This window comes from Lupinus angustifolius, chromosome LG04 (assembly GCF_001865875.1).
Source record: "Lupinus angustifolius cultivar Tanjil chromosome LG04, LupAngTanjil_v1.0, whole genome shotgun sequence".
Lineage (NCBI taxonomy): Eukaryota > Viridiplantae > Streptophyta > Magnoliopsida > Fabales > Fabaceae > Lupinus > Lupinus angustifolius.
Genome location: NC_032012.1, coordinates 26158224 through 26172141, shown reverse-complemented (window position 1 = coordinate 26172141; position 13918 = coordinate 26158224). Strand labels below are relative to the sequence as shown.

The 13918-nt window shown below is 31.2% G+C and overlaps 2 protein-coding genes across 2 annotated transcripts in view; both read right to left on the bottom strand.

Annotated features, from left to right (window-relative positions):
• Positions 8499–9975, bottom strand: LOC109344903 (transcriptional regulator SUPERMAN-like). The gene is made up of 2 exons (XM_019583628.1): positions 9625–9975; positions 8499–9519 (listed from the first exon to the last, which is right to left on the bottom strand). The coding sequence occupies exon 2, from the start codon at positions 9488–9490 to the stop codon at positions 8897–8899; it is 594 nt and encodes a 197-aa protein (XP_019439173.1). The 5' UTR covers positions 9491–9519; positions 9625–9975; the 3' UTR covers positions 8499–8896.
• The window catches only part of LOC109344767, a 5414-nt gene continuing 3576 nt past the window's right edge, over positions 12081–13918 (bottom strand). Inside the window, exons 3-4 of the mRNA XM_019583515.1 lie at positions 13285–13652; positions 12081–12152 (exon numbers count right to left, since the gene is read on the bottom strand). Of these exons, the coding sequence (XP_019439060.1) occupies positions 12081–12152; positions 13285–13652 (440 nt within the window). The remainder of the gene's footprint in view (positions 12153–13284; positions 13653–13918) is intronic.

Sequence of the window (13918 nt, the reverse complement as noted above, 5' to 3'; positions counted from 1 at the left end):
GATTTTCAATTGAATCGTATCGGTCACAGCGTCGATTTTCAATTAAACCGTACCGGTCATAACGGCCAGTTTTTATTTAAAATAATTTTTTTAATAAAAATAAAAAAGTTATAGGTTTTTTTATTGATTTTTCAAAAAATTTAATATTATACATATATATCTAATTTTGTTGATATGCAGTTTAATTAGTGAACCACCAATTAAATCTACCAATATATCAGTACTCTAACCGGTTTTGATGATAAATATAATATTAATAACACTGATAATTATTCACGGAACACCTTTTTATTACAAGTAGAGTTTCCCAGCTTGTTTAACACGATGCTAAACTTCTTGTGACATCATAATGAAATCAACCCTATCTATTGGAACAAAACAAATGTATCCATCAAAGTGTTACAGCCCCAACATGATCCGAAAGGATGCAATGCAAAAGCCATTGATCAAGGTTGAAAAATTAAACTAAACTCTGGTAACTTCTCAGTTTCTTCTTCCAAGCAATCAGATGTTAAATTATTTTTTGCCTCTTCATGAATCAATTTACACACCACTATTAAAAAGGATGCTACATAGATTTTTACTAGGTATGACACAGCATGGTCCTGCTCATTGAGATGACACTTGGTTTACTTTGATATATATATCTATGAACCTATGATGAAGCAGATGCGAAAGTACACGAAATTATATGCATTTGCATGGAAACATGCAGGAAACTTCCTCCAACACATATAAATAGGAAAGAACACAATGCCATTTATAACTTGTACTTTTCCTCTCTCATGTAATATGTTATCGGCTTGACACTTCATATGTTTTTCTTTAATATATTTGCTTATCGAAAAAAAAAACTTATACTTCTTCTTATAGGTCTATACTTTTGGAATTACTGTGACTTGTGATTCAGGAGTATATGAGTCTTATTGGTGAAAAATATCTATTTAACTTCCTCTAATTAATCTAAACGCTTGGTAAATACCTATTTAACTAGACTTAAATATAGTGATCCCACGTAGATGGTAAATACCTATTTAACTCTCTCTCTCTTAGTCACTTATTAATCTAAACACTTGGTGGAAATGAATCATATTTTAAAAGATAAGCTAAAAGATAAAAGAAAATATATAGTATATGATATTATTGGAATATCTTTTGATTTGCTACTATTTGGGCTATCTGGAGGTCTAAGAATGACTTTATATTTAATTCAGTGCATCCCTCTGTCGAGAAATTTTCTGAGGCTGCTAGGGTTACCTCTTGACTTTGGATCAATGAGAAGAGGGGTAAAGATCAGTTCTCTTTTGTGGATTGGATAGCAAACTCCATTTTTTGTCTTATGTTGTAATGTCTTTTAGTTTTTCCTTTTTTCAGCTTCTTTCTCTCATGTAATTATTTCCTCTCTTAATAAATTATTTTCTTTTCTCAATCAAAAAAAATGATATGATTAGATGAAATAAGCTTGAGATAAAATAAGATACGATAAAAGTTGTTTTGATATCATATTAACAAACATAAATCCCGACTAATAATTTAAGTCATGAAGACGAATTACCTTAATTAGATAGTATTTTTTTCTCATATACCTAGTTTTTATTAAATTAAATATAAATTATAGTTTTTAACCCGACGAACTCATTACATATGTATTGTGGCATGTCAATATAATCCTGGAAAGCATAATACTACTCTCATGAATTAAAACTTAAATCTAACTATTATAGGTTTAATATTTGGATTCACCACTATGCCCATCCCAATATACATGAGATGCAAATAAGTGGTAAACAAACTTATCAAATAAACATTGTAACAATTGAATAATAACACCTGATAAAAAGATAGAACAATTGAAATGAGGGCTTTGAATTATAGTAGCAAGATACATCAAAGTATAATCAGGCCAAACATATTTGATTTACAAACATCACCATTAGTTCAAATCATAGATTTCAATAACAAATATAAAAAATCAATTTAATACAACTATAACTTGTAGCTACTTCCATGTTATAAGTTATTAATTATTAGAAATCCAACAACAATTTGAACTTCCCTTCAAAATTCTTTATACAACATATTTTTTAATTAAATAATAATTGTAAGTACCTAAAGATTACTCTAGCTAGTTTTGCTTTAACCTCAACAAGGTATATTCTGACTTTCTTTTCAAAGCTGATATGTAATAATGCGTGATTAGTGGCGTGATTAAAAAACAACCATAATGCCTCCTCACTCAATTAGATAATAGTTTTATGACTTAATTATTAATTAGCTAGAAACTTACAAGAGGAAGGGATGGTATATAAGACAAGGACAGTGACATGAAAATACAAGACAATAACGCGAGTCTCATGGATTTCCCTACCAAATAGTCCTTTTTTTTTCTTTTTTAGTTTTATTCTCCATGTTTATCAACATTTTTGCTTGCATTCTTTGGGGTTTGTTTCATAAAAAAAAGTTAATTAGGAATAAGGATGGTAAGCTCCTTAAATTTTTCCTTTTATTTCACGATATGGCATTATAGGATCTCTTCCCTCGATTCTATGTGCCTTTTGTGGTGAGTTAGAAGAATATATTGCTCATTCGTTCTTCACATGTTCATTGTCTTACAGTGTATGGTAGAAACTTTACTCCTTGTTTGACATCTACTCTATTCTGCCTAGTAGTATCAGAAGCAATTTTCTATCTCATTGACACTTGTTCGGGGAGGTGAAAAATTCTCATCAACAATGGATGACCATTTGGTTTGTCACTATTTGATCCTTGTGGTTAGTTAGAAACAAAATTATCTTTGAGCAGTCTTCTTTTAATCTTGATGAGGTAATGTTCGTTATTAACCTTCATTCATGGAATCTTCTTAGTGCTCGATTCGTAGGTTTTTTTCTCCTTTTTGGAATGAGTTTGGAATCTATCTAGTTCATTTCTTGTAATAGATAACGTCTTTGTGGATAGGAGTACCACTTGTTCTCCTAACTGTTTATTTTTTAATAAATTATTGCTGATAAAAAAAAAATACTTCAGATGTCTTTTTTTCCTTACCTGGTTTCCAGCATTCCTCAAGAAAATTCCTAGTGTGAGCTATGTATGTGGTTCACAAAATATAAGTTAAATGTCATATAAATGCATACTAGTAAACCTAGGCTACGGATATTTGCTCCCTGTGACACTCATGAAGTGGTGTTAGAGCCGAGAGCTCTACGTTTTGAATTTACGTTAGACTTTTGGTTCAAAAGTCTTCTCTTGTGATGTAGAGATCAATCGTCACATTTAATTGATGGCATAAAAGTATAAAGTACTATCCCGACTAGATTGTCAATCCCTATGAACCTAAAATTGTCTTGAATTAATTTTATTCCTTAGACATATCATCTTATATTTTTCTGATTTTTTAAGTCTTAGCAACTTATTATAACTCTCTTGTATCTTTGATACCTCTTTAACAAATTATTTTTGTTACCGATAAGAAATATACATGTATAAAGTACACTACCACTTAATTTGGCACAATACTTGAGGAAGAGTGATAGTAAGTGATAGACTCATATATGAGATGGATTGTTGAGAATTCAAAGTATGAACGAGCGAAGTATTATATAGAAAAAGAATGAATTAGTTTTTTCAAAGGGAAGAATAAATAAGTAGAAGGTTAAGATGTATTTTCATTATCTATATGTATCTCTTAGGTTTTGTTTGGGAGTTAGGAGGGAAGGAGAGGGATCAAAGGGTTAGGAAGGGAAAAATAAGGAAATTTCCTCCATTATTTGGGAGTATAAAATTTAGATGAAGAGGGTAAACTAATGATAATGTAATAATTTTTATTTTATTTTTCCTTAAAAATGTAATTAACAATGGGAAATAGACAATAATATATAATTATATATTATTATTAAACATATTTAGCTATTTTGACATTTTATATCCAAAAAACCTCAAATTATGGAGTTTAAAATAGATACATTGAGAGTTTTGGCTCCAAAACCTTCATCTCTTCTTGATTCAACTCCCAAACAAAGGGAAGGCTTTCCAAAGCCATCTTTTCCCCTCCAAAACTTCACTTCCAAACAAAGCCTTAGTGTCTGGGCCAGCCACCTAATATCTAACAAAGAATTGTTGAAATGGTAGTAGGCATATATAAGAGAGATTATTGATGAACAAGAAAGAATGAGAAAATGTTATTGAATTGAATTGAATTCCAAAGTTACATTAAATCATCTATATAAAGGGAAGAAAACACTAACTACTATAATCAAATTAACTAACCGACTAACAAAAACTCAACTATTTTAACAAGAATATCTGATTGAGTATTGAGGGTACACCTCTTCACAAACACATTATAGTATTTACATCTACTGCGAACATACTTTATCATTTTCTTGGCAATGATAATCCAAGTCCTTAAGTCTCACTAAAGGCCACCAAAATTTCAAGATGTAAACAAGGTGATTTCTTCAAATGGTCGCAGGGAGACAATGAAAGGGAGAAGAACATTAGAACAAATATGGTCATGGTCAGCATTCAAATTGTCCCATTGGCTTCTATGTTCATTTCAATCAATCAACCATGTACGTTTTTTATATATTTTCTCTAATAGTAAACAATATTATCTCTCACTTTTTATTTGTTTTTTTTGTTGAGGATAGAAGAAACAAAAGTCCACAAAGACAAGAATAAAACGGAAAATTTTAAGGAAGACTTTCTTTTTACAGTTTATAGTCACTAAAATAAATATAATTATTTAAAAAAACATCATATTAGGCTAACCCAAATAAGTTTGTTCGCTACCAACAATGTGTTGATCTAGTAGTGTAAAGCTTCATTAGATTGTCAAAGTCGATGATTCAATTCATGTGAAATACATTTGTTGGGAGGAAAAGTCATGAATCCAAAAAGAATTAATTTCTTACCTCTATAGACTTGGGAATACCAAAAAAAGACCACTACCCATATAAGATAGACTTACACATCATCTTAGTAGCCCGAATATAAGTGAAGTCATTTTATCCAACTCGAAGTAGGCTCGAAGCAAGCTTACCCAAACCTCTTGTGTAGTCCATTTTATGAACTCTACTTCCTAGTTGTATTAGCCTAGATGGACTTGAGACTTATTTTAAGTAACCCACAATGAGGCCCAACATAAAGACCTGAACCAGAAGTACATAGAACCAAAGCTACAAAATGGAAAAAGAGTGCTGCTAGTGCTACTTAATCACATTTAATGTTTTTGGATAAGACAAATGCATTCATATAAGTACAAGGAGAAGTAAAACTAAAATATCAGTCACAACTCACAAGACTATTTGATAGTAACACCCATCCATAATAAATAAGTACAAGACTTATTATTACCTTATTTATACATTTTTTACTAATTGCTTCTCTTTCGTTTCCTGGGCACTTACCTTAATGTATAGGATTTAAAGGGTAAATTAAGTTAGAGAAAAACACAAGTTATGTTAGCAAAGAATATGATTGATTATTTAAAAGAATTAGAGGACAAAGGTAGTTGTTTTTGTATGTTGGTGTGAGGAGAGTGGGGGATAGTAATTGATGGGAAATGTAGTTTGGGTAAAGGAAAAGTGAATAAGGGATGAATGAATGGTAGAGGATAGTGACATGCGCCGACTAGGTTACTTTATCCCATTCTTTCTTCTTTCACTAGAACTGCACTTTAGCAACATTTTTTTGTACACTTATGTGTCCATCATCCCCCACCTTCATTCCTCATTAGTTCTTTAGTGACATCATTGCACTATATACTACACCACCTTCAATTCTTCAAACCTAAGACTATGTTTGTTATAAGATATTCAACAAATAACTTTTTTAATTTGGTTAAAAATAACTTATTTGTTGATGTTTCGTGAGTAAATTTATTTTAGTGAGTTATGAATTTATAAACTTATTAGGTTTGATATTGATTGATTAAACTATCATTTCATCTTATCAAATGGTTTTATCAATAATGTATTGGTCTAGTGTTATAAGACACCGCTAGATTCCCAAGATGACCTAAAGATTAATAATTCGATTCACGTGAGTAACATTTATGGAAGGACATTCATACACTCTAAAAGTAATTAATTTCTTACCCAAAAGAGTGATGAATACCCTTACCAAACAAACAAACAAAAATCTTTATCCAATGATTTTGATACACATTATGATAAAACTAATGGTTAAGATACCTTAGAAGTAAATGTACTCTGAAGATTCATTTCATTGAATTATAATTAGAATAAGAATATTGTACTTTCAAGATTTATTTCATTGAATTAGAATTAGAATAAGATTAAATTAAATTAATCATCCGGTACTGAAATTCACAACCAAATGAAGAGTGAGAAAGAAACATTTCTTGTTTTGGTTGGTACTCTCAAAAACTAGGAGTTTGTTTTTAAGGAAAGGTCATCATGGTATGGAGCCACATGACATAGGGAACATGCAATCTAATGTTGGGAACACAAGGCTCCCACATCAGACACACTAAAACTACAACTTTGAATAAATTGGACAAAGAAAATGAGTTGAGATTCAATCTATCTATAAAGTTTGTGTAGTAAAGGATTCATCTAGATCTCATAATCTTTCTCCTTTGCTTTCTCTATCTTCCTTCTTCTGTGTTTAACAGTTCTTTCTGAAAAAGACATCATATTCATAACATGTTGAATGTCCCTCATCCTGACATCATTTCTGGGTATTCCTTTTCATTCTACTCCTATTTATAATATGCTTACGTAATGTATACATGATTGTTTCTTGCTCCTATATTTTTTTGGTCTTATATCAAAATGTACTAAATGCAAGAAAGAGCATTAATAGATTAAAAAGTACAAATGAAACATGGATATGGTATATAAATTATAAAATTACATGACTACATGATTTTAAGATATAAAATTAGTATCATTACATTTTATGTTTTACAATTCTATCAATCAACTAAGCTGGCTATTGGCTCAGTATCATACTAATGAAACATTATATTTCTATATTAATGTCTCACTGGTCACCATAAAATTAATATAAAAATACAAATTTTAAAATAAAAGAGAGAACGTTAATGAAACATTATAATATAATAAAGTACTAGTATTTAACTAACAATTTTAGCATTTTCATTTATAATTATAAAAGAAACAATAAAATTCAATTAAGAATATCTAGAAGTACCTGTAAAGTAATAATTGGTGGATACATGAGATCATTTTATATTTAAATTTTAGTTCTTTGCAAGTGTGGATGGGGAAAACATTTTTGATTACTGAGATACCCTTAGAGAGACTGTAGGCTGGTATAATGATATAATTATTAGATGTGAAAGAATTTAATTCATATTTCCATACGGTGTGAAAATATCATATAGAAATGTAGTATCCCTTTTAATTGTGAAAATTAAATAATAATTCAAAAAACTTTTTTTATCAGCAAATAATAATTAAAAAACTGATATAAGAAAAGCAGCAGCTGTCTAAGAAACAATTAGTCTTGGTTGTTTAGTGCAGTATATTATATAAGTGACTGTAGTCTAAGTATATTCAAGTACTACTTCATTGTTTATAATGTTAAGGAAAAATGTTATGCTAATTTATCTTAACATGATTTTGTTTATTGATACGTAAAACACAATCAATCTCATTAAATTTTTTATTATAAGTATAATGATTTTGAAGTTGTGATTATGCGGCATTTACAACGATTACAAATATATAAAAAATAGTGCAAATATGTTATAATTGCAATGGCAATGTGGTTGCGATAAATCAAATATGAAACACCAACAAATATTTGTCCTCTCAGTGATATCTAATCCAATGCTAAGTCACATATGAATTATGGCAACATTGCTATTCATGGCTGGGATGGGACATGGTGATTCCTATGGACTGAAGAAACCACTTCTTACAAAACAGGGTTTCATTTTGTCAAAAAAGGACAAGAAGCATGAATTTCTATGTGTTTGCTATCATTTGGTCTATCTCGATTTATAGGAGCAATATCATATATATTCAAGAATGTTTCTTTAGACTTTGTTAACCTAGTAGACTTAATCAAATTAAGATCTTGATCTTGGATTAGAGCCAAGTATCAAGGAACTACGTTTTCTTCTTCACATTGGAATTTAAATCTTACCATTTATATGTTGCAATGTAACTCTATTTGGGGTACCTTTGCACCCTTTGAAAAAATTGTTCTTTCGCTGATAAAATAAAAATGTGGTAGTGTATTCCCAAGAAAGAACATGGCAGAAAGTATCCTCAAGAAACATAATGACTACGGGTGCATGTACCAAAGAAGCTACACATATATTATGAAGATTTATTTTTATCTGAGTCACACATGCTCATCTGTGTAGAGAGATTAGCAAGGAAATTTAAGTATATAGGAAATCTTAATCTCCATACTCATCGACCAAACTAGATTACAAGAACTATACTCATTACTGTAAGATTCAGACGCTAAAGCGTGAAGAAGGTGAAGACCGAGAGCAAAATTTGACTGCAAATTCAAGAGACCAATACAACATTATGAAAAAATTGGCATCTTCAAGATTCATCACCTTTTTAAACATATGGCTTTTAACTTCTATCATTTCACTGTTGACCATAACATCAAGTTGGTTTTCTGAGCACGAAATTGGATCAACCATACAATGGTTGGAATCAAATTATACAAGATAGGAGTAACTACCCAACTTTAACGTGACCAAATTACAAGAGCTAACAAAATTAATGATAAGGTAGGTCCTTGAAATTAAAAGCAGAATATATAAATATAAACCTAATCAAAGTGGCTTGAATGGATTAATAAATTACTTGAGAAAGATGTTAAGCAGATTTGGAATTGCAGACTTCTGATGCCCACTGCTAAATTGCACCTACCTACCTTGAAATTAATGCCCCAATCGAAGTTCCAAATCTAACTTCTCCTCTTCTTTTAGTAACCCTATACCCAGATCCAACGTAATGTTATGCTCACTACTATTCTTGAAAATCTTGCCTTCATCATCCTCTTCACAACCCTTCAATTCTTCAACATCAAAAGTACCCCTTGTTGTGTTCTTAGCCATCTTAATTTCCATGCTTTGGAGACTCAAAGGAGGAAACTGCTGTGAAGATGATGCAAGTCTTGGTTTCTTATCTCCACTGGTAGAAGACAAAGTGAGATAAGGACTACAATGTGAAGAGCGGTGTGTGCAATTCAAAAGCTCATCAGATAAAGGAGATGATGAGTTATTAGGCTTAGTGGTACTAGGGTTAGGTTTAGGGCACTCAGAAACCCATGAAGAGATAGAAGATCTCAATCTTGCTCTATCCCTTCTGTGAACATTCATGTGTCCACCCAACGCTTGAGCAGACCTGAACTCTCTCTTGCAAAAGCTACAAGCATAGTTTCTGGCTGGCCATGAAGTTCCCCATGTATGCTCTTCAAAGCCAAAGCTATGATCCTCTCTATGACTGTTTCTGTTCACATAGTTTCCTTCCATGGAGCTTTCTTTCTGTGTTGTCTTGTTACCTGTGGAGAAAAGGAAAAGAGATCCGTGTAAATATTGCTATAAAATATCTTACTTTGTTCCCATACACTAAATTTAGCAAGACTTATATATTATGGATCGCTTACAAGAGAACTTTTGAGAGACTTCAAACTTGAGGGAGAGAGAGAAAATGATCCAAATGTAGGTTAATATTGAAGGTTGAAGCTTATATTATAACTTCATGCTATGTGATGCAGAAAAGTGAAGATCTCAACAGGTGTACTTCATCATCTGCCACTGCCAGCAGCTACCGTATTTGGATATTGCTTAGCAAAGAAAATGGAGAAACTGTGTTAAAGTAGTATTCCCTTTTACCTCATCTTGGTAAAGCTCTTGCAGCTGGTGGCAGGCAATGCTGATACTATTGCACTCAAGTCACTTTTAAAAGAATTTGACTTATAAAGAATAAATAAAGCTATTCATGCATAATGAGGCACATATTCAGTTACAAATTCAAGTGTGGGTGAGATAGGTTTAGCTTGTATTAGGAAAGAATGAATAAAGTGATAATTATGACTAGATTAGTCCATAAACCTAATGTCTTTAGGTATTCAGTTAGGAAGTGATGTTGAATTTCATGTATAGTTCTTAGTTAGTCTATTGTTAAAAATTCAGGTGTTATTAATCTTAGTTATCCTAACAAGTGGTATTATAATGAGGGATGGAGATCACATGTTCTAAATGATGTGACACTCTATGTCCCAAGCCAATCAGAATATTTCATTTTATTACTTTTTGTTTTTAAATTTTTTATTTTATCCATGAAGTAAACAACAATAGTTGACTGAGAAGTGAATTGAACTCTTAAGGGTTGTTTGGGAGTTGGATTTTGGTGGGAAAAGAAGGGAAAAGAAAGGCTTGAGAATCATGAAATACACTTCTAAAATGACTCTCAAGTCTTCTCTTTCCCTTTATTCCCCTCCAAAATTCAAGTCCCAAACAAACTCTTAGTGATATCATGAAATACTCGAACACCTATCATCATGAATAAATGAGAAAAGTAAAAAACATTATATACATGTTCATACAAAACTAATATCATAAGATTTTAGTTTAAAGGAGATGTTACTCCCACTTATGCAGTTCTTAGTTTACTTCATTTTGTGAGAATCACTTATCATTTGGTTCTTGCATCCCTAATAAACCCTATGTGGAAAAATCTCCCTTTATTAAGATGAGCTTGAGTCTAATGTGAGAAAATAAGGATGTGTCAACCATTGGATAATTTAATTTGAGGAATATTATTCATAACCTCGTATCATTGTGCAAAATATATTTCACAAATTTGATATATGTTAATCATCAATCTCATTTAAATAGTTTAGTGCCATTACTACACTTGCTAGCAAGATCCTAGGGATTTTTAACCACCATCTTTAAGACAATGGTTGAGAATTGTGTAGTTTAATATAGCAAATTAGTTTGTTAGATTTTTTGCTAAAGTATCCTCCCACCCAACAAAATTAAGTAATACTGTAATAATGTCAAAACTAATAAGGTAATGGATCTTCTCTCCTTCTTTTAAAAAACATTTTTGCATATACTGTTTTTTTTTCCAAATTCTCAAAAAAAAGTATTTTCTATAATCAATATTTTCCAAAAGCCAAATCAAATTGTTTTGAAAATATAAAAAAACGTTTATTTTCAAAATTAAACCGAAACGAACGCATTGTAAATGTGATTTTGTGTCCTTTAAAAAACCATTAAAACTTAAAAAGGGAAAAATGATAAAAGGATATTTGTAAGATAATGATGATCATACCGTATTTTGATTGTTCTGTGTAAATTATGCTACGTTTCAGATCAGACTGTCTTATTTTGAAGAGTTTGAAAGGGAAATCAACACGGGTTATGTAAAGATGATATCTTGAGCAAATGGTAAATCTCTTTTTTACACTGTTATCGCCTTTTTGCATTTTGATTGATGCACGGAAACTATGAAAGGGAAAATTTTGAAACTGTGAAAGAAAAAGGGCTTATAATTTTAATAAAATGAAGGTGTGTCTCAAACTAAAAGGCTTCATGCTAACCTTCTAGGTAACTAAGACAGAGATTACTATCTCAAACGGTGTTCCAATATCTATCCCAAACCAATATGTGATTGACTTGAGATATGGAATGACCTACTGTTAGAGACAAGTAACTCACCATATGACCAACTTACTTCAAAATTATAAGATAATAAACCTTATTGTTATGCAGTTTATTGCATGAATTAAAATATAATGGTAGTAAATTTGTATTGATATTTCTGGTTTAGAAAAATGAGTTATAGATCATTTGTAAGTATCAATAATTTTACTATTCATGTGTCTAGGTGGTGTTGCGGTTCTCAATCCTCACTATACTCCGGCTCCACCCCTTCCGCCACCGTTGGCACCACCCTGAACCGCCTCATGATTCCAGCTACCACTCTCTTCATCTGCATAAACATGATACGCTACCCTTGTCCCTTTCTGGTAAAACATTGTCTTGTGCTGCTTCCTTTGCTCTCGCATAATGCTGCATGTGTATAAACCATGTCCTTAACTTCATCATACACTCATCCTGATGCCAAAGGCCTTGGTGAACGTTGTTTCGGGGAGAGAAGGAACCAGATATTCAGGATCATAACCTATTTAGAAAAACACCAAAAAGAATCAACTTCAAAATTGATTTATGTAAGGTTGGGATACACTTGATTAATTAGTTAGCCTCTTATATATTATTAGAGATAGTAAAATAGATCGCTTAGTCTATTTTGCTCGTCCCCGCAAATGGTATGTCTGCATTGTCTTACCAAATAAAATGACATGTTTGACCTTTTTTAAAACGGGTTAACATGTATGTGGATGACCAATGGGCATTGATAAGAAATATAAAAAAAGAAAATTTTATACAATAAAATATATAAAAATTAAATAAAGTAGTTGAAGATAATATATTTTTAATTTTTTTATATTTTACATAAATTGAACAAACCATACAACATTACAACTTTTTTAAGATATTAAATCACGTTAATTATAATTGATTTGAATTTTTTTATTACATCATGTCTATAGGTCACTCACATTATTCCATAGAAATGTCTGTGGACATGGTAGACAAACAGGTAGAGAAAAATGGTCAAAAAAAACAAATTTTGTATGTCATGCCGACGGATAGGCTTTACCCACTATAGAGTGTTTAATTATTAACTATTACCCACATATGATATTATTACATCATGAATGAGATTCTAATTCAGGGCTCCAAAGGCTTTGAGTTTATTCTTTTCTAGGTAGATTAACCTTCGCTGCCTAATAGTGTTGACTGAGAAAAGAAATATTTTATGAGGAGCTAGGATCATATTGAATAGACTGAGAAATGATGTATGCATTTTTCTAATAAAATTAACTTGCTCCTTATATTTATCCCTTAATGGACCAGTAATGTTTACCATACCATTAACCACACATAATCTATAAAACAAATGTATACATCATCAGTCAAATGTAAAAAAAAGTAAAGTATTAAAAGTTTTATAACGTTACACAACATCCAAAGTAAAATGTTGCGTTTGAAGTGTAGAAAAACATTTTTGTTACCAAGATATCCCCTAAGCATATAAATTAGAGTTTCTCGTAAATTGAACCATTGAACGGATCTAGAACAAAAACATTTTGATTTGTCTAAACTGTGTTTTATATATATTTCAAACAAAAAAGACTAACACATAGTAAATGATTGAAGGCATATAAAACATATAATATATATATATATACCAAAGGCGATTGTGCAGATATTGTCAAAGGTAAAACGCTGAAGTATGTCTTGGAAATCATGAAGTGTGGTTTGAGTTTTGGAAGCATGTGAGAGAATTGGGATGAGGCGTTCAGAGAGTTCAGTATCAACAACAGTTTCAACGATATTGACTGAATACGGCGGTGGATGATGGCGTTGATGGAGAACACGGAGCCAAGTATTGGGTATGCTTCGGGAATAGTGGTGGCGGTGGTGGCGGTGGTGGCGGTGGTGGTGGTGAGATTTTGTTGACAATGAACCAAAGAAGAATTGGGAAGAGAAAAGGCAATAATGCAGAGACTAACGTTTCTAGTTCCATCTTGTAGGTTGGATATCACATGCTTTATCACTTATCAAATTTCCTATTTATATAGACTAGCGTGTCTCGTGCCTGTCAACCCGCATTCTTATTTTCTAATGCAGAATATGTCTGTTTACATGTATTTATATTTTTTAATATTGAGTATACATTTTTAGAAATGATGTACATTATTTCTATCTGAAAACTAAAAAATAACTAAATTAAAGAGTGTATAAATAACCACTTCTAAAGTATTTTGATTAGCAAGAAATATTAACAATTTGGAATAAGAACAGGGTTGCAGGATTGTTGAT